General features: G+C 46.7%; 1 protein-coding gene across 2 annotated transcripts in view; it reads right to left on the reverse strand.

Annotated features, from left to right (window-relative positions):
- SLC22A31 (solute carrier family 22 member 31) overlaps positions 1-26881 on the reverse strand; it is a 38270-nt gene that overhangs the window by 3223 nt on the left and 8166 nt on the right. Inside the window, exons 1-8 of one of the 2 annotated variants that reach the window (XM_069966054.1) lie at positions 15188-15530; positions 7084-7187; positions 3951-4105; positions 1716-1884; positions 1491-1636; positions 1166-1274; positions 454-662; positions 256-367 (exon numbers count right to left, since the gene is read on the reverse strand). In XM_069966054.1, coding sequence (XP_069822155.1) covers positions 256-367; positions 454-662; positions 1166-1274; positions 1491-1636; positions 1716-1884; positions 3951-4105; positions 7084-7187; positions 15188-15469 — 1286 coding nt within the window. In that variant the 5' untranslated portion in view covers positions 15470-15530. Of the gene's footprint in view, positions 1-255; positions 368-453; positions 663-1165; positions 1275-1490; positions 1637-1715; positions 1885-3950; positions 4106-7083; positions 7188-15187; positions 15531-26881 lie in introns of those variants that run through there. The other variant, XM_069966055.1, reaches the window with a different exon arrangement.

Genomic DNA, 26881 nt, shown 5'->3' on the forward strand with positions numbered 1-26881 from the left:
AAGTAGTATATTGCTGATTTTACTAATTTTTTATGTCCCTAGAGGACTTGTGCAAGTGATGATTTGATCACTTGTGTAGTACAGTGCGATACTATCGGAATGCAGTGTACTATTATTGGGGCTCTGCTAACAGTCTTTTGTGTTAGCTTATCCGTTGTCTGGGCAGCTTGGCCTCCCATGGCTGCCTGACTGTACAGATGGAATACAGTTTGCACATTTAAGCAATTCTGTCCAATATTAAATTATTGTACTCACCGAATTACAGTCGGCAACACCTCACTGGCATAGAAGACACTCAGCATTACTACAGCATGAGAAGAAAGGGACCCCAGCACGGATATGGCTATTGTCACTGCAGTAAAGAGGTCTGGATGGGAGAAAGGAGTTAGTTAGTAGTGATGGGATAGGATTAGGAGTAGGATATAAGGTACGCAGCAAGTGGATAAGTCTTACATTGTGTCAGGGCCAGAAGCAGAAGAGAGCAGAACCCGGTCAAGATAGTGCACAGGAGAAGAACTGTACGACGACCCCAGTGGTTCACGGTGATGCAAAGGAAAATACAAGCAAGGACTTCACTACCAGCCTGGAGAAAATAAGGAACAGCGCCACCGAGAGCCATGAGATTCCGAGCAAAGCATGGTCTGATGCCACAGCCAATAAATCTGCATAAGGGATAGAACATACATGATGAATTCACTACTCCACTAAGTTACTGTGCAAATTCAAAGTCAGGTTTCTCTTATTTATTCAGAACCATGGGCTTAGCTGTAGCTGGTTATATTAAGTTTCAAAAGCCAACATCCGTACACCATCTAACTTCTATAGAAAAGTAAAACAGTGCCTAACCAGATTTTCTAAAGAGTCTCAGACTTCATATTTTCTTTGCACTAATTATGATGAACCTCCTGTAGCAGCATTCCTGTAGTTATACACATATAGATCTGCTAGACCTCTGATATTTAATATAAAACAAAATGCATTCTACCAGAAACTTTGGTTAAGACAAATGAGTTATCCAGGATTAGAAGAAAAAACAATAAAACAAGATGTTTTCTTTAGAGTTGTAATACCACACACAGCCTGAGGACGAGAGGTGCTGTTTTTAAAAGAAAGCAGCTATGTTTTCTGTTCAAATCCTGGATAACCCCTTTTAGAAGAGACTTACGTAGTGAATCCAAGAATCAATGCATTCCGCCAAATCAGACGAGTTCTGAACAGGCTGCAGAGGTTATAATATCGGGGGCGAGGGAAACCCTCCCACAGCGAATCTATTTCTGAAAGGAAGAGAATAAATTGTAAATGCTGCCTAAGAAAAGGGATTTTGTGAAAACCCACTGCTGTTCATTCAGTTATCCTTCTAATAAAAGGCTGATAGGTGGAGCTGCAGGTGTCAGTAAGACGTCTGCTTTCAGTGGCTTCTCAGTGATTTTTATTCCTTCATTTTGTTAATCTATTCAGTAAATAGTACTGGCTGCTACCATGCTGCTCACCTGAAAAGAGACTCTCTCGACCAGCAAAATCATCTCCTGTGTCTATTCCATTCGCTCTGGAGAAGAGGCAGAGCTCTGCCTTGCAACGGTTTAACTGCTGTGTTGCCAAAAGCCAGCGGGGGGATTCAGGAAAGAGTAAGTGGCAACTGTATATAAGAAGAAATGTGATGAGGCAATTATTATATCCTATCCCCCCCCCTATAGCAGATGCATTGCGTCACTTACCACCAATAACCAGAAAGTAACAGTAACACTCCAGTTATAGACCCTTGTAAGATCTTCCAGTCAGAACACAGCACTGCCATCCCTGGAAGCAGCAGCTCGCCTCCAAACCAGAAAAATCCTCCAATCATTGTCATCATTAGCCGGAGGCCAGGGGTGCAGAGCTCTAACCCTAAGGAGGGAAACAAAGTGGTTTCAATATGTTACACTGTATAGAGTCTGGGCAGGTGAAAGGAGGGAAGCATAGGTAGAGAATGCCAATGTTGCCTACCTAAAAATAGCTGAGTCCAGGTAAGCATGATATTGAGAAAGAAGGAAAGGACAGGAAAGTTGAAGCAGAGGTTAAATGTCAGTAAATAATTATAGGCCAACTACAAACTTGTTTCCCCACAATCTCCTATTAATAATAGACTATGCCAGCCTCCGTGTCATACTGGCAGTCTATTGGAGGCTCACGTACCTCCTGGCAATTCTTCCGAGTGGAGAGGCGCGGAGAGGAGGTGCTTGAGCCACTGTCAGTATACACAGAGGCTGGCATGATTCTCCAACGCGGAATTCTGACAGTTTTACTCGGTGTGAATTGAGCCTTACAGCGCAATATAGAGCAAGGTCCAATTTCCCCCATGTACTATATGTTCTTATGTACAAGTATCCGTAGGGAGGCTTCCCAATGCAACCACTCTACAGCAAGCTGTGATAGTTGCTTTTCTTCTTAAAGGGGTACCCAGGAGACTCTCCTTCCCCACTCCCTTTGCTAGAACCACTAGCGGCAACAGAGAATGGATACAGCTTTGATTAGGATAGTGGAATTGATTGCAGAGCTAGCGGTACAAACAGGGAGGTCATCAAAAACGGTCTACTTTAAGTTCAGGTCACTGGAGTAAATCATATTAAATTTACCTGGCTGCGGTCACATTGCTTTTTCCCCAAGTAGTTTTGATCCCCCCCCCCCCCCAGCACTTATAGCAATTGTCAGAACCTGCAACTCTGCATCTCTCCCAAAACCAGCTCCAAGCAGGCCTCATATATTGTATAAAGGCTTTAAATATTGGAGTGAATATGTGGCAGTTCAGAGGCTATAACAGTATAGGCCTGGCCTGCAAATAGCTGCTTTCTACAATGCAATGTTGACTCTACATGACAGCAGTGCACAATGATCCCTTCTTTTAGACTCAGCTGGTTTTATTGTTTGTGGTTAGATCTACACTGTTTACCTGCAGACATCTGTGAAGAAAAGCAATCCATCATAGCAGTGACTCAGGTATAATTGCTATTTACATGCACAGTTTTAGTCACAGAAGGCTACAATACATGCTTACTGGGTTTACTGCCATTGCAGCACCTATACTATATAGCCCCTATTACACGGGGTGACGGAGAGCTGAAAGCGATCGCTTGCTCCTCGCTCTCCGCTAGCTGCTGGTGCTATTACATGCATCTGCAGCGAGCAGGTGAGTGCAGAGGCGGCCGCGCGGAGCTGCAGGGGGGCTGCCCGGGTGATCACTAGATTGTCCAGGCAGCCCATAGCAGATAGCCACTCTGCGGAATAGGAGCGGCGGCAGCAGATCGCTGCTATCTAAGTCGTTTGTCTTTCAACATGTTGAAAGACAAGCAACCGCAACGAGATGATTATTGTCGGTAACGGCCAATAATCGTTTCATGTAATAGGGCCCCTAGTCATCCATGCTTGTAAGGATTCTAGGAAAAAAGGCTATATCCACAGTAACTCTCCAAGTAGGAGTCTTAAAACTTGACTGGGGATGTATGCCAAACAAAGTCTCTCCCCAGAAGGAAAATACTTGTTATAAAAAAAAAAATTTTGACATGTCAAACGTTTTTATCGGCCCAGGTCTGAGTGTTCAGACCTGTACCCATTAGGAGATAGAGCAGGGAGAGGACCACATCATCTGCACGTCCATGGGAGCAAGTCTGACTCTTTTTTTGAATTTAGAGCGGAATTTCTCCCCACTCCACAATCGGTACGGGTCTCTGTGGCAAAAGTTTTTTATAACGACAGGTACACTTTAAATTTAATATGTGTAAACACTGCTGCAGCGTGCCCCCCATCCCCCCCCCCCCCCCAACCACCACCCCACACACTCACACTTCAGCCACAAAGTTCCAGCAAACACAGGAACCACCCAAAGCAAATACCAGGAAACAACATGAGGAGGGACTGTGCTAGACTTCTGCCAGAGAGCCTACTAATGCTCTTAGCAGCTCACATATTGCACTTACTTGCTATGTAGAAAGACAAGAATATTCCGGCTAGAGCTGCACCATAGACTATTCTGATGGGCAGGAAGCTGAGATACCCTGGAGAGAAGCATAAAGCCACCCCAAGGGGCAACGCCACCACCAGAGCACTGATAAAAGCATTCCGACGTCCATACCTGAAATGATAGACATAGAGTGATAATATTATTATTACAAAAGTAAAAACACTTTTACCCTGTAAGAAGTTTATCCCAGATCAAAGTTTATCAAAGGGTGTAAAATATACGCAGGTGTAAACTGCCCACAGCAACCAATCACAGCTCAGCTTTCAGCTCTGGTAAAATGAAAGAGGGTCTGCGATTGGTTGCTGTGGGCAGTTTACACAAGTTTGATAAATCTGGGTCTTTATAGATTTAGCTCAGATATAAACAGCTCTTATGGTTGGGAACAAAGACGACACAGAGAACTGGATATGCCTTTTAGCTGCTCTACTGGGTTTGCATAAATCAAGCAAGAACAATGTAAATAGCTCAACACACCAAATATAAGAGTTTTCTCCAAATTCAATAAAAAATGGCACTTTAGGTACTACTGCAGTCCCAGAATTATTCTAACCCTTTATGACAAGCGTCTTTACCCTTTATAGAGAACCATTTTGCTGTTATGCCATGCTGCAACCATGATGCATTGCCAGTCCCCAGCTTCTGCCAGGGTCCTTGAGGATTAGGAACCTTAGCCCATTTCTCATAGATCATGGCCTCTAGTGCACGAATATTTTAAGGTTTGTATGCTGCAGTCATGTTTTTTTCAATCCTTAAAGGAAACCTGTTAGCTCCCTGAATCGGGCCCTGCATACATACCGCCTTCTGTGCTTCCCGCTCCTGCCGCGGAGATATGGCCGTCGGTTCATCTGCACGCACAATATGCAGATGAGCTGAGATGAGTCCGATGGCCACAAGGAATCATTGCTCCAATGATTTACTATAGCCATCGGACCCATATCTCAGCTCATCTGCATATTGAGCACTCAGATGAACCGACAGCCATATCTCCGCAGTGGGACAGAGACCGGGAACCACAGGAGACGGTATGTATGTCAGGGCCCTGTTGGGGGGTGGGTTTCCTTTAAATATTGTTTAAAGGTCTCAGTTAGGCGACTGTGCCAGCCACTCTAGATAGCTTCACAACTTCTGAAACCAAGCTTTGGTGGACTATAAGGTATGTATAGGATCATTCTCCTGTTGGAAGGTGCAATGATGCCTATACTTCAGCTTGCCCTCTTGCTGCAAGAAGAGAGAAGTGCTGCAGGCCTAGGGCATGGATGCTTCTTGGATTTGAGGTATGAAGACCTTCAGCATGTGCCATACTAGGCACAGAGAAACCCAAGTGTCTGTTGCTACAACATGTTAGGGCCAGGGCTGTGGAGTCGGTAAGCCGCAGCTCCAACTCCAACTCCTGAATTTTATCAGGACCGACTTAGACTCCTGCTCCTTCATAAATGGCCAGTCATGTACCAGGGAAGTTATATCTCACACTGGCTCAGCAGCTTCTCCCTAATGTCCTACATGATCCTGGGGCGACTTCTGAGCGAATAAAGGAATACTGTATATAAAGCAGATTCTCCTGTGTGTGCAGTGGATGCAGCCAGTCTCCAGCCTCCATGCCATGAACTACTCACAACTAGACTAGATGGAGCAGGTTGTCTTTTCCTGCTGACAATCTTCTATGTTTCTAACTAAATATTCACCATACTTAAAGAAACACTGCTAACAATGCCAGATCCCTGTGATATAGAGGTCAGCCATAGTTATATAGAGGGGGTTACACATAGTGATATAGAGAAGTCACACAGTGATATAGAGGGGTCACGGCGGGTGTGGGGGCACGCCATAGAACACACACACACAGTCTGCTGCAGCCATAGCGCACGCACAGAGCCTGCAGCAGCCATAGCACACATACACACAGCCTGCTGCAGCCATAGCACACACACACACAGTCTGCTGCAGCCATAGCGCACGCACAGAGCCTGCAGCAGCCATAGCACACATACACACAGCCTGCTGCAGCCATAGCACACACACACACACACACACACACACACACACACATCTGCAGCTATAGAACACTGAAGAAAAAGACCACATGGAGGACTGAGGTTACTGCTACACTACTTATGTCTTCTCCTCCTTCTCTATATGATATCTTCATATTACACTGCTGCTCATATACAGTCATCCAGCATCCAGGAAGTGAACAGCACAGATCTCCCCCCACACAATGGACTCTTCCAGCTCAGAAACAAACTGCCAAATAGTGACCGACAACTTTTCCCCGACCACCCTTATGTAATAGGGCCAGTGTCCTATAAGAATGTTGCTCATAATATATATTGATGAGCAAAACTTATAAAATTCATATCAAAACTTAATTTTAAATTGTTCTAAGATTTTTTTTCAAAGCTGGAGTCGGAATTGGTACATTTTTTCCGACTCCGATTCCAGCCAAAACTAGTTCAGACACCGACTCCACAGCCCTGGTTAGGGCAGGTCTTTTGCAGCCACCTTACCACCTGCCTCCTTAAGAATCTAGTGGCATCTCTAGGAACATTTAGTGCCTTTGATATCCTTTTGTATCCCTTTTCCTTGAAACCCAATGATCTCAACATTTTGACCACTCTCTAATACACCATGAGGGATTACTAAATCTGAGACTGTGGTGGTCAGTAAATTTGGCATTATGAGTTGTGTTTGAAGAAACCATTTGATATATTGGTTGTGTTTAGCCATTTATTGCAATGGGGATGAATAATTTTGGTTATAGCTTTATTGAACAAGATCCCCTCTCAGACAGGGAGAGGTAGCTGTGGCATGCCCCCTAGGCAGATACATACAGCTAAATTCTTCTTTTATGAGCTCTGTATTTAGTGGACAAACGCCCTAGAAGGAGCCTAGTATTTGGCCTCCTTGTTGTTCTGTGGATTATGGACTACAAATAAATGTAATCCATGTAAACCATGTGTACCCATTGCATTTGTTTATATGTACTATATCCACCACTGCTGTTCTCTTTTCTGTTCTATATAAACTTAAAATCTTATAAGCCCCAAGTGAAAAAATGTGGTCTTAAGGAACAGGAAGGTTTTGTTTCTTACCTGTCGCATACACATCCGAATATGATGTAACCCCACAACCAGCCAATCAGATAACAGATCTGCTCCAGCGGTACCTTCCATCCATTCTCACAGACTAGATCCCACTGTCAGGAGAGATACACTACTGTGAATTGCTGAGAATCATCAGATCACGATGGTTGAGGTTAGGCTGGGTTCACACTATGTTTTATTCATCCCTTTTTGCAAAAAAACTGATAGAAAAATGGACCCATTTGTGTGCATCTGCTTTTCAATGGACTTCCATTATTTTAAAAAAAAGGATCAAAACGCATCCATTTTTGTGTACGCTAAAGAAAAAAAAAAAAAAGCTTTTTTAATAATGGAAGTCAATGGAAAAAAAGATGCACACAAATGCATCAGTTTTTTGTAAAAACGGATTAAAGAAAAGAAAAAAAAAAACAGTGTGAACCCAGCCTTACTGAAAAGTGAATTATAGAAGATTATAAAAGCTGTGCACAGACCTTAAAAAAACTTCAGCCATTTACATCTATAGAACAATACAATGCCTCAAGATAATGTGCAGTGGTAGCTTTATACTGCCTACTGGGGAGACCAGTGATGAGGTTTTTAGGCCCATGATACTTTAGAAAAGACTTATCCAAACTAGTGGAAGGGAAAAATAACGGATCACATTACCCTTTTATTTTGTTTACCCAACAAGCCTCTAAAACGTGAGTGTTAGAATCTGACCAGCTATAGGCGCTGCTCAACCTTTCCCTTCCCCATTGTTTCCTGCAACCATTTTGCCGTATTAGGAAGCTTAGTTGAGGGAATCTGACATGTGAACCCTAGTAGGAAGGGGAAACAACATGACATTAAGGCAAAAAGTCACTTCATGGAACAAAGTGAAAAAATAGACAGTCACAAGAAATAACAGAACCCATAGCCTTCCAATATACACCTAGACTTTCACAATAGGCTGAAATGTTCCTTTCAAGTGATACAGTCACGTGTTACTCTATGTGCGGTGGACAATGTCACCTAAGCAGGGTTTAACAGCCGTGAATCCCCTCCTAGGTGACACTGTCCTAAAATGAAACTAATCAATTTTAGAGCAGAAAGAACACAGACAAGTTTTATACAGGTACCATGTTTTTTGGAAATGAAGACCTACCTTCATCAGCTGACCAGATCCCTGACACTGAGTATCAGCCAATCAGTACCAGACTTGTTATACTCAACACAACTGCAGGGAAGGCAGGAGTGGTAAGAAGATGCACAGCAGGAGACATTAAAGGACAACTCCGGCGGTATTGGGGGGGGGAAACAAACAGACACACACACAGATCATACTAACCCTCCCGCCGGTGACGATCGGCACTTTTAATTCCCCTGCCGCCCGCGACCTCCGGCCCCGGTCTTCAGAACTCCCTCACTTTCGGGTCTGTGTGAAGTGAATAGGACAGAAAAGGCTGCCGATGCACATGCGCACCGGCAGCCTTTTCATTGGCTAGAGCGCATCACATGGCTTCCAGTAAGCTCAGCCAATCAGCAGCCTTTTCATGTCCCATTCACTTCAGCAGAAGACGCCAAAGAGGATGAAGACCTGGCCCGCCCCTTGCTGTGACATCATCGTCACAACATGGCGCCCGGGAGAAGAGGACTGGGTCGACAGTAATCGGGTATATATACTTTTTTTAACTTCTGGGAGAGTGGGTCAGGGGTCGGAAAGGGAGGGATCGGAGCCAGATAGGGTATTTAGACCCATTACAAAGTTATATAACTTTGTAATGTGTGGTAAATAATCTAAAAAATAAAAAAAAACGCAGGAGTTGCCCTTTAAAGGAGAAGTCCAGTGAACATTTTTATTAAAGTATTGTATTGCCCCCCCAATAGTTATACAAATCCCCACTACACACTTATTACAGGAAATGCTTATAAAGTGCTTCTTTCCCTGCACTTACAACTGCATCAAGGCTTCACTTCCTGGATAAAATGGTGATGTCACGACCCAACTCCCAGAGCTGTGCGGGCTGTGGCTGCTGGAGAGGATGATGGCAGGGGGATGCTCAGTGTCCCTCCAGTGCCCTGTGTCCCTCAGTGTCCCCCTGCCATCATCCTCTCCAGCAGCCACAGCCGCACAGCTCAGGGAGTCGGGTCGTGACATCACCATTTTATCCAGGAAACGAAGCCTTGATGCAGTAGTAAGTGCAGGGAAAAAAAGCACTTTATAAGCATTTCCCATATACTTTAATAAAAATATTTGCCGGACTACTCCTTTAGGCTGGGTTCACAACCAAAACCAGGAGTGGATTGAAAACACAGAAAGGATCTGTTCACACAATGTTGAAATTGAGTGGATGGCCGCCATATAACAGTAACTAACTGCCATTATTTCAATACAACAGCCGTTGTTTTTAAATAACAGCAAATATTTGCCATTAAATGGCGGCCATCCACTCAATTTCAACATTGTGTGAACAGAGCCTTTCTGTGTTTTCAATCCACTCCTGGTTTTGGTTGCAATATGAGGACCACAATACTGACTGAAATATACGTAGTGTGAACCCAGCCCTTAAGTGATACGGTCACCCACTTCCTGTATGAGGAATTCTCTGCACAGCCGTTAAGTCTAAATTCTGCAGTTTTCATACCTTACTTTATAATAGAATGTTTGATCCTTGGTACTGTGAAAAATGGTTTGTTTTTTTTTATCATTGGTGGATTGTGCTACCTGGGTGGTGCTTCACGGCATCTGCACAACTTCCCTTAGTCCACATCGGTGGCCATTGGAATGGGCCAGCCTACAGCCTATTCATGTGGAACTGACCCCTTTACACAGAAAGTAGTGGAATGAATCCCAAATCCGCAACATAGAGATGAGCAGACTCCGTCCAAACTCGAGCGTGAGGCACTTGATTACTGGTGGCTGAAGAAGTTGGATGCAGCCCTACAGAGTCCGGCAAAACATGGATACAGCCTATGGCAGCCTTAGGGCTTGAGGTCCACTCATCTCCAACAGTGAGCATGGTGTGGCATGAATGAAACGCTCTGTGTAATAGGACTCTTAGGACCCGTGGTGGTCCCTGACCATTCCTAATCATCAGGGATGTACCCCTATTTGATAAGTATGACTGTTAGGGGCTTGTTTTTACCAGCTTCCTATCAACCATTATGGCTCCCTGCACTGCCCTTCCATTGATTTTCTTAAAGGAATTTTTCTGTGGGAGGAAGACTCCCTGCTGAGATCTGACGTCCAGCTCAGCTATTTCTGGCAGTAAGTAGCATTCCTGAAATCTTACATGGGTAGTAGACAAAGATGCTGGCTTTGTAACATCATATTCATAGACAGTGGGCTACAGAGCCAGTGTAACTTGTGCGTGATACAGAGTTCGTAGGACTGACTTTTTTTTTTTTTTTTTTTAGAACATATGGACATCATAGTGGGGTCATCTGCTCAGGACCACTTTACTAGCCCAAGCCCACTCTTGAACACTTGTTAGGATTATACAATTCTAGAGTAATCCATATCTTAGCAGAATCTATAGGAGGGTGGGCAACCAGAAATGGGCAGGGGCAGCTGGCAAGCATGCACTTAGTGATGTGAACTCTAGAAGTCAGACATCCCTCCAGGCAATAGCACACCTGTGATCAGATGAGGTGCCAGCATCCACGTGGCTGGTATGTACACACCTCACTGCCCTGAGGCTTCATGTTGTCAGCAAACCACCAGAGGAATGAGTGAGAAGTACAGCAAAACTTTCTGTACGAGATGATGCAGGACTATAGTACATGTAGGGATTGCAGGATGAGCAGCTGTCCCGTGGTCTACTTCTCCCTGTAAATGGGCAGCACCTGCAGAATGTAATAATGGGTATACAGCTCCGCAGCACAGGTCCTAATGCAGACCCTACTGTGCGGCCCACAATGCATCCTAGTGCACAAATCCAGCCTGGATGCCCCCCCCCCCCCCCCAAATCATACCCAGAACACCCCCGCCATCATTATACCCAGAGAACCCCCCCAAAAAAAAAATTATTATACCCAGAGCGCCCCCCCATCATTTTACCCAGACACCCCCCCGCCATTATACCCAGACACCCCCCCCCCCCCCGCCATCAATATACCCAGACGCCCTCGCCCGCCATCATTATAGCCAGAGCCCCCTCCTGCCATCATTATACCCAGAGCCCCCCCCTGCCATCATTATACCCAGAGCCCCCCCCGCCATCATTATACCCAGAGCCCCCCCCCCTGCCATCATTATACCCAGAGCCCCCCCTGCCATCATTATACCCAGGAGCACAGGGTTTTTTACCTCCATCCTCAATACCCTGATAATAAAAGTTTAAGGCTGGGTTCACACTATGTATATTTCAGGCAGTATTTGGTCCTCATGTCAGGTCCTCATAGCAACCAAAACCAGGAGTGGATTGAAAACACAGAAAGGATCTGTTCACACAATGTTGAAATTGAGTGGATGGCCGCCATATAACAGTAAATAACGGCCATTATTTCAATACCACAGCCGTTGTTTTAAAATAACAGCAAATATTTGCCATTAAATGATGGCCATCCACTCAATTACAACATTATGTGAACAGAGCCTTTCTGTGTTTTCAATCCACTCCTGGTTTTGGTTGCTATACAGCCTCACAAATACAGCCTCAAATATACATAGTGTGAACCCAGCCTAAAAGGGTATTCTTACCTTCCCAGGTTCCCCTATGATATCTTCTGGTCTCGGCCAAGACAATCCCACCTCCACTTTGGTGATGGCCTCATCAGACTTGCGGATGACAACCGGCTCATCATCACTGATGTCCCACTTATGGGGGTTCGGGCCCTGTGAGTGTCAGGCTGGGATACTATCTGCCCCCTGTATTATATACTCCTGTGAGTGTCAGGCTGGGATACTATCTGCCCCCTGTATTATATACTCCTGTGACTGTCAGGCTGGGATACTATCTGCCCCTGTATTATATACTCCTGTGAGTGTCAGGCTGGGATACTATCTGCCCCCTGTATTATATACTCCTGTGAGTGTCAGGCTGGGATACTATCTGCCCCCTGTATTATATACTCCTGTGAGTGTCAGGCTGGGATACTATCTGCCCCCTGTATTATATACTCCTGTGAGTGTCAGGCTGGGATACTATCTGCCCCCTGTATTATATACTCCTGTGAGTGTCAGGCTGGGATACTATCTGCCCCTGTATTATATACTCCTGTGAGTGTCAGGCTGGGATACTATCTGCCCCTGTATTATATACTCCTGTGAGTGTCAGGCCGGGATACTATCTGCCCCTGTATTATATACTCCTGTGAGTGTCAGGCTGGGATACTATCTGCCCCCTGTATTATATACTCCTGTGAGTGTCAGGCCGGGATACTATCTGCCCCTGTATTATATACTCCTGTGAGTGTCAGGCTGGGATACTATCTGCCCCCTGTATTATATACTCCTGTGAGTGTCAGGCCGGGATACTATCTGCCCCTGTATTATATACTCCTGTGAGTGTCAGGCTGGGATACTATCTGCCCCTGTATTATATACTCCTGTGAGTGTCAGGCTGGGATACTATCTGCCCCCTGTATTATATACTCCTGTGAGTGTCAGGCCGGGATACTATCTGCCCCTGTATTATATACTCCTGTGAGTGTCAGGCTGGGATACTATCTGCCCCCTGTATTATATACTCCTGTGAGTGTCAGGCTGGGATACTATCTGCCCCCTGTATTATATACTCCTGTGAGTGTCAGGCTGGGATACTATCTGACCCCTGTATTATATACTCCTGTGAGTGTCAGGCTGGGATACTATCTGCCCCTGTATTATATACTCCTGTGAGTGTCAGGCTGGGATACTATCTGCCCCCTGTATTATATACTCCTGTGACTGTCAGGCTGGGATACTATCTGCCCCTGTATTATATACTCCTGTGAGTGTCAGGCCGGGATACTATCTGCCCCTGTATTATATACTCCTGTGAGTGTCAGGCTGGGATACTATCTGCCCCCTGTATTATATACTCCTGTGTCAGGCCGGGGTACTATCTGCCCCTGTATTATATACTCCTGTGACTGTCAGGCTGGGATACTATCTGCCCCTGTATTATATACTCCTGTGAGTGTCAGGCTGGGATACTATCTGCCCCCTGTATTATATACTCCTGTGAGTGTCAGGCTGGGATACTATCTGCCCCCTGTATTATATACTCCTGTGAGTGTCAGGCTGGGATACTATCTGCCCCCTGTATTATATACTCCTGTGAGTGTCAGGCTGGGATACTATCTGCCCCCTGTATTATATACTCCTGTGAGTGGCAGGCTGGGATACTATCTGCCCCCTGTATTATATACTCCTGTGAGTGGCAGGCTGGGATACTATCTGCCCCTGTATTATATACTCCTGTGAGTGTCAGGCTGGAATACTATCTGCCCCCTGTATTATATACTCCTGTGTCAGGCTGGGATACTATCTGCCCCTGTATTATATACTCCTGTGAGTGTCAGGCTGGGATACTATCTGCCCCCTGTATTATATACTCCTGTGTCAGGCCGGGGTACTATCTGCCCCTGTATTATATACTCCTGTGACTGTCAGGCTGGGATACTATCTGCCCCTGTATTATATACTCCTGTGAGTGTCAGGCTGGGATACTATCTGCCCCTGTATTATATACTCCTGTGAGTGTCAGGCTGGGATACTATCTGCCCCCTGTATTATATACTCCTGTGAGTGTCAGGCTGGGATACTATCTGCCCCCTGTATTATATACTCCTGTGAGTGTCAGGCTGGGATACTATCTGCCCCCTGTATTATATACGCCTGTGAGTGTCAGGCTGGGATACTATCTGCCCCTGTATTATATACTCCTGTGAGTGTCAGGCTGGGATACTATCTGCCCCTGTATTATATACTCCTGTGTCAGGCTGGGATACTATCTGCCCCTGTATTATATACTCCTGTGAGTGTCAGGCTGGGATACTATCTGCCCCCTGTATTATATACTCCTGTGTCAGGCTGGGATACTATCTGCCCCTGTATTATATACTCCTGTGAGTGTCAGGCTGGGATACTATCTGCCCCTCCCTGTATTATATACTCCTGTGAGTGTCAGGCTGGGATACTATCTGCCCCTGTATTATACTCCTGTGAGTGTCAGGCCGGGATACTATCTGCCCCCTGTATTATATACTCCTGTGTCAGGCCGGGGTACTATCTGCCCCTGTATTATATACTCCTGTGAGTGTCAGGCCGGGATACTATCTGCCCCCTGTATTATATACTCCTGTGAGTGTCAGGCTGGGATACTATCTGCCCCCTGTATTATATACTCCTGTGAGTGTCAGGCTGGGATACTATCTGCCCCTGTATTATATACTCCTGTGAGTGTCAGGCTGGGATACTATCTGCCCCTGTATTATATACTCCTGTGTCAGGCTGGGATACTATCTGCCCCTGTATTATATACTCCTGTGAGTGTCAGGCTGGGATACTATCTGCCCCTGTATTATACTCCTGTGAGTGTCAGGCCGGGATACTATCTGCCCCCTGTATTATATACTCCTGTGTCAGGCCGGGGTACTATCTGCCCCTGTATTATATACTCCTGTGAGTGTCAGGCCGGGATACTATCTGCCCCCTGTATTATATACTCCTGTGAGTGTCAGGCTGGGATACTATCTGCCCCCTGTATTATATACTCCTGTGAGTGTCAGGCTGGGATACTATCTGCCCCTGTATTATATACTCCTGTGAGTGTCAGGCTGGGATACTATCTGCCCCTGTATTATATACTCCTGTGTCAGGCTGGGATACTATCTGCCCCTGTATTATATACTCCTGTGAGTGGGGCCTTAGAGGCGGCCAGTGGGGATGTGTCAGTCAGTGACTGGTGGAGGAGGTGATGGCTCCCAGGACTGACAGCAATGACTGGCGCTATACTGCACTTCCTGGCAGACTCCAGGCTACAAGGGGGCGCTGTGGCCCAGTTATCCTGGCTGTAGTTGGGGGGTATCCCATCACAATGTAACAGAGGAGAGCGTCTCACAATGTTTACTATTAATAAGATAGAGAAACCGGCTGATGGATGGTGACCGGGGGCTCAGCCGGTCCCGGCCGTCATGTGTCGCTCACCTGGGTGATGATGGTGTTGTGCAGCCAGCTGTGCGCATGCGGCCCCCATCCCCCGGGGCAGCTGCTGCCGTTACGGGCGGGCCCCGGTCGGCTGCTGTTGTCTGCCCCGCACAGGTCCCCGGTCACCCCCCGGCACTGGGATTCGGGGGCGCCGGTGTACAGGACGTCTGAGAAGAAACCCATAGACACAAAGACATTGGGCAGCCAAGAAGCGGCGACCACCAGCCGGGTGTAGCGTCCGAACCCGCCCGCCAAGGGCCACACTTTCCCTTCAAAATCCATGTTGGTCCGAGAAGCTGAGCTCAGCGGAGGAGACGGGAAAGAGCTGAGGGAGAGAGGAGGAGAGAGGGCGGGGCGGGGGAGCGCGGCACCGGGGGAAGCTCCAGGTGTCAGCACTGCCCTCCCCTCCGCCTGCTGTCACCCCGGAGGGGAAAGACTGACAGACACGGGCGGCAGCAACGGTCACTCCGCAGCGACCAATCAGGAGGCGGCAGCCTGAGGTGATGGGTTGCTATGTTACAGACATTAGGGGATGTAAGCCCACCCTGGTACCAGGCTGTTACACCAAGGCAGCAGCCCGTGTCCCCTCTCCTGACCCAAGTCCCTTAAAGGGGCATTCTCATCTAGTAAACCTTTTTTAATAGATAATTTAGTAGTAAGCAACTATTGGTACTTTTACACGGAGCGATAATTCGCCCCATTGAGCGATTAACGATTCCGAATGAACGATGTGTTTTTCATAACGATCAGCGTTTAGACGGAACAATATATCGTACGAAAAAATCGTTTTGGGATCGTTTAAGCCTATCTCACACATTGGTTACATCGGTAAAAGACTGTCTACACGGAATGATCTGAGAATTTTTTGCAAACGACCAACGTCAATTTGAGAACTTGTTGAAAGATCAAAATGAACGATTTCTCACTCGACGCTTGATCGTTCGCTGTGTTTACACGGAACGATTATCGCTCAAATGTGATCGTTATCGTGCAAATTCGAATGATAATCGTTACATGTAAAAGGACCATTAGGAAATGCCTTTTATTAGCAAAATTGCTTATTTTTGTAGCAGTGCCAGGCTCCTGCCCCTATTGTCGCCTAGGTTACCGGACACCGTCAGGGCAGTTTCTAGGAAATTTTGGCTACAGCGCAAATCTTGATAAAAGCACCCCCTACCCTCCGGCGCTATCAAGTGCGGTCGTGGGGATTGGGGTATGTTAAGAAGGAGCAGTGTGTGTATTGTAGCAGAGCAGGGATTCCCAACCATTTTCACATCAGGGTACACCTACCAAATAATGCTCGGCAAAAAGAAAAAAATTCAGGTATTCATTGACTTACAGGTGACGTCTTCTTTGATTGAGACATCACTTTCCCTTTTCTCTCCATCTGGCCCGGACCTCCATGATGATTTCTTGCATCTACAATTCATCTCTTCAGAACCTGCCAGACAAACATTTTAGGATCTGCACTTTTCCCATCAACTTCCTTCCCTTTTCCCACCCATAGGCTCCCAAACTGTAGTAATTCCACTTTTTTGTGTGATGTGCAGTAAAGTGAGTAGTTATGTGTGTTGCCCCATGCATGTAGGCTCTCCTGCTGTGCCCCCCATATAGTAATAATATCCCCTGCTGTGCCCCCATAGTAATAATGTCTCCTGCTGTACCCTCCATATAGTAATAATGTATCCTGCTGTGCCCCTATAGTAATAATGTATCCTGCTGTGCCCCCATATAGTAATAATGCCTCCTGCCTGCTGTGTCCCCTGCTGTGCCCCCATAGTAATAATGTCTCCTGCTGTGCCTCCATATAGTAATAATGTCCCCTGCTGTGCCCCCATAGTAATAATGTCTCCTGCTGTGCCTCCTTATAGTTACATAGTTACATAGTTACATAGTTAATACGGTTGAAAAAAGACACATGTCCATCAAGTTCAACCAAGGAGGGGATGGATACAGGGAAGGGGGAGGGGTGATAGGTTCTATACATATGCATTTATATTATTTTGCTCTAAGAACTTGTCTAGCCCTGTTTTGAAGCCCTCTACTGTTTTTGCTGTGACCAGATCCTGTGGTAGACTGTTCCACAGATTCACAGTTCTCATGGTAAAGAAGGCTTGTCGCCTCCGGAGGTTGAACCTTTTTTTCTCCAGGCGGAGGCAGTGCCCCCTTGTCCTTTGAGGGGGTTTTACCTGGAAGATCTTTTCCCCATATGTCTTGTAGGGGCCATTTATATATTTAAATAAATTAATCATATCTCCCCTTAAACGTCTCTTCTCCAGACTAAACAAATGTAATTCTTTTAATCTCTCCTCATAACTAAGATGCTCCATTCCCCTTATTAGTTTAGTTGCTCGTCTTTGTACCCTCTCCAGCTCTAGAACATCTTTTTTATGAATCGGATTCCAAAACTGGACGGCATACTCCAGATGAGGACGCACCAAAGCTTTATAAAGCGGTAATATTATATCCCTGTCCCGTGAGTCCATGCCTGTTTTAATGCATGACAATATCCTGCTGGCCTTAGAAGTAGCTGACTGACATTGTGTGCTGTTCTGTAGTCTATTATCTACAAGTACACCCAGATCCTTCTCCATCAGCGACTCTCCCAGAGTAACTCCCCCCAGGACATATGATGCATGTGGGTTATTAGTACCCAGGTGCATAACTTTACATTTATCCACATTGAACCTCATTTGCCAAGTGGACGCCCAAACACTCAGTGTGTCTAAGTCATCCTGTAACATCTGCACATCCTCCATAGACTGTACTGTACTACAAAGCTTGGTGTCATCTGCAAAGATAGAAACATTGCTGTTAATTCCATTCTCAATATCATTAATAAACAAGTTAAACAGAAGAGGGCCCAGTACTGACCCTTGGGGTACACCACTTATTACCGGGAACTATTCGGAGTAGGAATCATTGACCACCACTCTCTGGGTACGATTATTAAGCCAGTTTTCAATCCAGTTACACATTAAATTTTCCAAACCGATAGACTTTAACTTACCCATCAGACGTCCATGAGGAACTGTGTCAAACGCTTTTGCAAAATCCAGGTACACGATATCCACAGCCGCGCCGCCATCCAGGCTTCTACTTACCTCTTCATAGAAACATATTAGGTTGGTTTGACAGCTTCTGTCCTTAGTTAAACCATGCTGGTTATCACTTATAATACTATTAGCCACTACATATTCCTGGATGTAGTCCCTTATAAGCCCCTCAAATAGTTTCCCCACAATGGACGTTAAGCTTACGGGTCTATAGTTACCTGGGGAAGTTCGAGAGCCCTTTTTGAAGATCGGCATTACATTTGCCTTACGCCAGTCCCTCGGCACAATACCAGTAAGCAAAGAATCACGGAATATTTCATACAAGGGTAGTGAAATTACAGAACTGAGTTCCCTAAGAACTCTGGGGTGCAATCCATCAGGCCCTGGAGCTTTGGTTACATTGAGTTTGTTTAATTTATCTTGGACCATATCTATAGTAAACCAGTTCAGTACATTACATGTGTTAGCAGCACTGGCCCCAACCACCTCAGTACTGGCCCCACCCACCACAGCTCCATCCTCTTTTGTATATACAGAACTGAAGAACTTATTAAGTAACTCAGCTTTCTCCTGATCCCCAGTTATTAATTCCCCTTCACCATTATTTAGGGGTCCTACATGCTCTGACCTTGGTTTTTTTGCATTAATATATTTGAAGAATTTTTTGGGGTTTCTTTTGCTTTCTATAGCTACCTGCCTTTCATTGTGAATTTTTGCTGCTTTTATTACATTTTTACAGGTTTTGTTGACTTCTTTGTAATGTTTAAATGCTACAGCTGACCCCTCTGATTTATATTTTTTGAATGCCCCTTTTTTCTCATTCATAGCCCTTCTAACCTCGGTTGTAAGCCATGTGGGATTGGATTTTAACCGTTTATATTTGTTACCCATAGGAATATATTTGGCAGTACAGTTATTTAATGTGGATTTGAAGATTTCCCATTTATTAGCTGTATCAGTATGCGACAGCAGCCGCTCCCAGTCTATGCCCTGAAGTTCTGCCCTTAACCCAGGAAAATTGGCCCTTTTAAAATTAAGAGTTTTTGCCCTCCCAACATGTTTTTCTTTTCTACACTTTAAGCTAAAAGTCACTATATTGTGGTCACTATTCCCCAGGTGTTCATGGACAGTGACATCCCCAACCAGCTCAGCGTTGTTAGAAATAACCAGATCCAACAAGGCATCACTTCTAGTTGGCTCCTCCACAAACTGGCCCAGAAAATTATCCTGCAGGAGGTTAAGAAATTCCCTCCCCTTTGTGGTTTTAGCTGAACCGTGACCCCAATCTATATCTGGGTAGTTGAGGTCCCCCATTACCACTACTGTCCCCTCCCGGGCAGCCCGCTCTATTTGTCTATTCAACTGGCCATCTACCTCCTCAGTAATGTTGGGGGGTCTATAGATTACACCAAGAATAATTTTTTCACTCTTTACCTCCTTCTGTAGTTCTACCCATAATGCTTCCACATCATCACAGTCATCTCCCACTATTGCATCTTTTACACTCACTTTAATATCATTTCTGACATACAGACATACTCCTCCTCCCCTTCTGCCCACCCGGTCCCTTCTGAACAACGTAAATCCCTGAATATTGACAGCCCAGTCATGTGAGGAGTCCAGCCATGTCTCAGTCACACCAACCACATCAATGGACTCCTCCAGAACCAAGGCCTCTAGCTCCCCCATCTTGCTGGCTAGGCTTCTGGCATTAGTAAGCATACACTTTATATTACCATTGAGTTTAACCGATTCATTATAAGAAATGGGATTTATTACTGTGCTGTGGCTACAATCATCCTCACTGTTCATCCGCAACATATGGATCTCCCTATGCACTGCTCTTATCCTCCCCCCACAGGACCCTTCTCCTCCCTCCTCAATGTTCTGTCCCCTCTCTAACCTATCTGCCACTACATTACATACTACATTGTCCTCCCTCCACATCCCTAGTTTAAAAAACCCTCCACCCCCTTCTAGGATTCTCTCCCCCAGCACAGCGGACCCCCTTCCATTAAGGTGCAAATTATCTGCGGAAAACAGATTGTACCCCAATGAAAAGTCAGCCCAGTGCTCTAAAAACCCAAACCCTTCTCCTCTACACCATGACTTGAGCCATGCATTTAACTCCCTAAGCTCCCGCTGTCTTTCCTGCGATGCGCATGGCACAGGCAGTATTCCAGAGAATACCACCTTGGAGGTCCTCCCCTTCAACTTAGCACCTAGTTCTCTAAAATTATTTTTAATAGACCTCCACCTACCTTGTATCCTGTCATTGGTTCCCACATGGACCACGACAGCTGGGTCATCCCCAGCCCCCCCAAGTAATTTATCCACCCTTTCCACCACATGCCGAACCCTGGCACCAGGGAGACAGCAAACCATTCGGTTGAGGCGGTCTTGGCGACAAATTATTCTATCCGTCTTCCTGATTATAGAATCCCCTACAACCACTAGATGTCTAGGCCTACCTACAATACCATCCCGCCCACTACTAGTTGGACTGTTCCCCCGGCTGTTAGGGAGAACAGGTTCCACTAGAGCTGCCATTTCTGACACGGATGCCCTTGCATCATCACCTAACTTGGCAATTTTGCTTGGGCATATAGTAGGAGAAGTGGCCTTCCTTTTCTTGGATCCCTTACTGGTCCCTCTAACTACATTAACCCAGCTACTTACTTGGGCCTCCTGATCTATATCACCACCCTCCATCTCTAACCCACTAACTTCCTGCTCAGTGAGCCGAAGTTCCCTCTCAAGGTGGCCAAGTTCCCTCAGTGTTGCAATATGCTTCTCCAGATCTCTAACTCGAGCTTCTAGATGGGCAACATGCTCACATCTGTCACAGCGGTACTCACCCTGGAACTCCTGCTCCAGTTGTGCGTACATGCGGCAGACTGCGCACCGAATGAATCCTTCCATCTCGCTAGCCATCATCCTCAGTGCAAAAAAACAGTGAAAAAGAAAGAGATTTAGCACTTACCAGAACTTGTAACTCCTTCTTTCAACTCCTTTTTTAAACTCCACTTATTTTCAACCACTTGTCAGCAAGCACAGTGAGCTGTATCCTGCTGTGCCCCTATAGTAATAATGTCTCCTGCTGTGCCCCCATAGTAATAATGTCTCCTGCTGTGCCCCTTATAGTAATAATGTCTCCTGCTGTGTCCCCATATAGTAATAATGTCTCCTGCTGTGCCCCATATAGTAATAATGCCCCCTGCTGTGCCTCTAAATAATAATGCCTCCTGCTGTACCCTCCATATAGTAATAATGTCTTCTGCTGTGCCCCCATAGTAATAGTGTCTCTTGCTGTTCCCCATAGTAAAAATGCCCCCCAGTGTTGTGTCCCCATAGTAATAATGTCTTCCTAAATTGCCCCAACATAAAAAAACTAAAACAAAAAACATACCTAATCCAAGCACGAAGCAGATCTTCCTCTCTCCTGCCTGTGAGCTACCAGGAAGTATCCTTCAGCAGGCGCAATGACATCACATCACTGCGCCTGCTGGAGAGATCCCTTCCCAGCATCTCAGTTGCGAAGGGGCAGGCAGGAGCAGCCCAGAGCTGAGACCGGGGGCTATGGGGAGCTGAGTAGGATCGAATTTGGGGTGGGGAGTATGCTGGGGGGTTGTAAAAAGAGGGCCACACGGGGGCGGGGGGAACGGAGAGGGTTTGTAGTGCTGCTGGTGCCCCGTTCGGTGGCCTGGACAACACAGTGCAAGATACGGCCCTGACCACCGTTCGCCATTGGACGCCTGGGACCTCAGCAGCTGGAGAGTACTTCTGTACAGCTTGTCTCCCTCACAGAGCTCAGATGGCTTCAGGGCTTGTGGATTGTCCCTAGAGGCTCCTGTGATCTCACAGTTGGGGGCCACAGAGATGTAGAGCTGACCTAGCGCAGCATCACCGCCCCTGCCAAATACTGAAAGTGGCACTGCTGAGAGAACCTGCTTATATGCCACAGAAGTCCTCTACCTTAGGAGTTGATTGATGTTAGTAACACTCCTCTGCATTCTTTATAAATTCGCTAATTGCCCCTATGTAAATTAGGGGCTGAAGAACATTTGGGGCCTCTCCTTTGTCCCGTAGCACTTGCTCGGCCCACGCATGTGATGTGCCAGGAAGCTGTCCGTCTAACCCCATTGTAACCTATTCCCCTCACTGTGTGCTCCCCCTCGCCCCGGAGCTCACCCGCCCTGCATCCTCTGCAGCCAGCCGACCCCCCCCCCCCCCCCCCGCGCATCTGAATTGGTGGCCGCGCGGCATCGCCCGCACCCCCACCCCCAATATATCTGCCACCTGGTGATTGCGAGTCCCGATACCTAGCCTCCCGCCCCGTGCTATATCTGACCTGGTGTCCGCCAGCGGCAGCCATCCCCCCGGTATCTGACTCGGGCTCTTCCCAGCCCATGTGCAAGCATGTGACACCGAGTCAGATACCAGGGGGATTGCTGACGCTAGCGGACACCAGGTCAGATATAGTATAGGGCGGGGGGTGGGTAGGTATCGGGACTCGCGATCACCAGGTGTCAGATATATTTGGGCGGGGGGGGGGAATGGCTGCACAGGATGCGGGACGTGTAAGCTCCGGGGCGAGGGGGAGCACACAGAGGGGGGAATAGATTACAATGGGGTTAAACTGACAGCTTCCTGGCACATCACATGCGCTGGGAAGAGGCATAGTGGGCAGAACTGTGCGCGGTAGGCTGGGTGAGATGGACGGGCAGGAAGGGGGGACGGGACAGATGAGGGCGGACTGGGCGGGCTGAGCAAGTGCTCCGGGATAAAGGCGACGTCCCAAATGCTCTTCAGCCCCTAATTTACATAGGGGCAATTAGCGAATTTATAAAGAATGCAGAGGGGCAGAGGAGCGTTACTAACATCAATCAACTCCTAAGGTAGAGGACCTCTGTGGCATATCAGCAGGTTCTCTCAGCAGAACCTGTTGATAGTTCCGCTTGAAGCAAAAGAGGGATGCAGTAATGCAGAGGGGAATCTAGAAGCTGAAGAACATCTCCTTTAGGTTATGTTCGCACATGTTGGGATTTCATTGGGTTAATGCAATAAAGGACAGCGATTAAATGATTAATTACTGCAACAAAGTGATGCAGTCATATTGTTTTTACATGGTGTTATTGCATGTGTGAACACAGCTGCAGCACTGCAATTATATAATGCAGTAACACAATGGAAATGCAGGAGCCCTCCATTCCTGCATAGAAATGGGGGACACACCGGACAAGAACACAGAGGGTTAAAGCAATGTACCAGCAGTACTTTTGCTTTAAGTGTTTCACATGGATAAAATGGTGTGGGGATGCGGGTGGCAGAGTCCTTTTTTTGAACCGCGGCCCGGTTCACGCATACGGCGCAGTTTTTTTCACGGGCACAGGTCAGGGGTTAATCACTGGAGGCGGACCAGCCTGACCCCAGTGGGAGGAAATCCCTGCCCCTCTCTGATGCTGCTCCATTGATTCTAATGGAGCCACGTCATAGAGGAGTGTGGGTTTCCTCCTAGTGCCTTAGCCTGGGTCCGGGAATAGAATGGCGCCATACACAGGAAACGTGCCGCAAGTTAAAAAAGGACTGCAGCACCAGCCCCGTTCTATCCATGTGAAACACTTAAAGCAAATGTACTGCTGGTACATTTGCTTTAAAGAGGATGTACCACCAGGTACATCCTCTTTAACCTGAAGCCACGGATCAAACGGTGTCGGCACGGGGAAGCCGGTGCCGCGGTCCGTTTTCCGGACCGAGGCCCGGTTCCCGTGCACGGCGCCGTTCTATGCACTGGAACCGGCCAGTGCTGAATCACTGGAGGTAGGCCAGCCCGCCCCCAGTGGGAAGGAATTCCCTCCCCTGTATGACGCGGCTCCATTCATTCTAAGGGAGCCGCGTCATAAAGGGGAGGGAATTCCCTCCCACTGGGGGCGACCCGGCCTACCTCCAGTGCTTGAGCACCGGCGTTTTCCGGACCGGCGCTCGGTCCGGAAAACGGACTGCGGCACCGGCCTCCCTGTGCCGGTGCCGTTCAATCCGTTGGTTCAGGTTAAAGAGGATGTACCTGGTGGTACTTCCTTTTTAATGTGTCTTGCTCCCACTCTCCCCTATGTAGATAGTAATGTTAATAGTCCTAGAAACAGCAGTATGGTGGTCAGTGAGCTAATGAGTCAAATACTGCAGCTGTTTTCAAAAGCTGAGTCTGGCTTGGCTGGGGCTAGTAGTGCTAATATGCAAAGTGCTTCTGCTGCCAGTGTGTGGTCACAGTGAATGTGAATGTTCATCTTAGGAGTGGAGCAATGACATGGTTGAAAAATGTGATGAATGCGAGTAATGTTCCTCTGACTAGTAGAGGGGATTGTGTATTACGAACTTGTATGAGACGACCTACGACATGTGTTGCATCTCCATTAGGTTTTCATTTACCGATCTCAATCAAGGAAAAAATATGGCGTGGAGAGTTTGTCGATATGTTCTCTCTATTACCATCCCCTAATTAAACTACTGTTAAACAAAAATGATTTTTTTTTAAATCAGAGAAAAAAGGCGAGGATGACTGTAAGAGGTCTACACTTCAGTTCTCTGTTAATTAGCTGCAGGCCTTTTGTATATTTGCTTCAGTTATTGGTGATAAACAGGCTCAATTGTGCCCCAAGCTGTTTCAGCATGTTGATATAATTTTGGAGGCTTATTACAATTTTTGTGGATTAGGAACGTTGACATATGACGAAATGTATCACCAGAAAATGGGCGTTTATGCTGCTCAGCATTGGGGTAGTAAGGATATTAACCCCTTCACGTCAGCAATCTGTATATATACGTTCCTATTACACATGCCCCGTGCAGTAGGAATGTATATATACGTTCCTGCTTTGACGGGGGTTTATGATGAGAGCGGGATCGCTGCAGAGATAGAGATCCCGCTCTCATCTGTGTACAGCACCGGAGATAATGAGAATCAGCTGCGATCTCGCAGCTGACCCCCATTAACCTCTTAGTGACCGCCGAAACGGCGGTCACTAATGGGCCGCTGCTGTATTTCATCTCCCCCCCCACCGTGAATCCACGGTGGGGGGAGATGAAATTAGTAAAATCAGACCCCAGATCAGCCCCCCCTAGTGCCCCGATCACTAACCGCCCTCCCCGCGGCAGCCATCACATCCAAGATGGCCGCCGCCATCATTGTGAACAGAGTATATCTGTTCACAGTGATCTTGTTGTAAAAATTAATGAAAGACCCATGCTCTCCGCCACTGGAGGTAGTGGAAAGCATGGGGCAGTGATCGGGGACCCCCCTGTGGGGTCCCAGTACAATCGATCAGCGATATACACTCACCGGCCACTTTATTAGGTACACCATGCTAGTAACGGCTTGGACCCCCTTTTGCCTTCAGAACTGCCTCAATTCTTCGTGGCATAGATTCCACAAGGTGCTGGAAGCATTCCTCTGAGATTTTGGTCCATATTGACATGATGGCATCACACAGTTGCCGCAGATTTGTCGGCTGCACATCCATGATGCGAATCTCTTGTTCCACCACATCCCAAAGATGCTCTATTGGATTGAGATCTGGTGACTGTGGAGGCCATTTGAGTACAGTGAACTCATTGTCATGTTCAAGAAACCAGTCTGAGATGATTCTAGCTTTATGACATGGCGCATTATTCTGCTGAAAGTAGCCATCAGATGTTGGGTACATTGTGGTCATAAAGGGATGGACATGGTCAGCAACAATACTCAGGTAGGCTGTGGCGTTGCGACAATGCTCAATTGGTACCAAAGGGCCCAAAGAGTGCCAAGAAAATATTTCCCACACCATGACACCACCACCACCAGCCTGAACCGTTGATACAAGGCAGGATGGATCCATGCTTTCATGTTGTTAACGCCAAATTCTGACCCTACCATCCGAATGTCGCAGCAGAAATCGAGACTCATCAGACCAGGCAACGTTTTTCCAATCTTCTACTGTCCAATTTCAATGAGCTTCTGCAAATTGTAGCCTCAGTTTCCTGTTCTTAGCTGAAAGGAGTGGCACCCGGTGTGGTCTTCTGCTGCTGTAGCCCATCTGCCTCAAAGATCGACGTACTGTGCATTCAGAGATGCTCTTCTGCCTACCTTGGTTGTAACGGTTGGCTATTTGAGTCACTGTTGCCTTTCTATCAGCTCGAACCAGTCTGCCCATTCTTCTCTGACCTCTGGCATCAACAAGGCATTTCCGCCCACAGAACTGCCGCTCACTGGATGTTTTTTCTTTTTCGGACCATTCTCTGTAAACCCTAGAGATGGTTGTACGTGAAAATCCCAGTAGATCAACAGTTTCTGAAATACTCAGACCAGCCCTTCTGGCACCAACAACCATGCCACGTTCAAAGGCACTCAAATCACCTTTCTTCCCCATACTGATGCTCGGTTTGAACTGCAGGAGATTGTCTTGACCATGTCTACATGCCTAAATGCACTGAGTTGCCGCCATGTGATTGGCTGATTAGAAATTAAGTGGTAACGTGCAGTTGGACAGGTGTACCTAATAAAGTGGCCGGTGAGTGCATATACTATATATAGTATAGCGATATATATACTATATACCGCTGATCGCTTGTACCATGTGCTCCAGGCACTTTTTATCCCCTGTCA

Source organism: Dendropsophus ebraccatus, chromosome 4 (assembly GCF_027789765.1).
Source record: "Dendropsophus ebraccatus isolate aDenEbr1 chromosome 4, aDenEbr1.pat, whole genome shotgun sequence".
NCBI classification, from domain to species: Eukaryota; Metazoa; Chordata; class Amphibia; order Anura; family Hylidae; genus Dendropsophus; species Dendropsophus ebraccatus.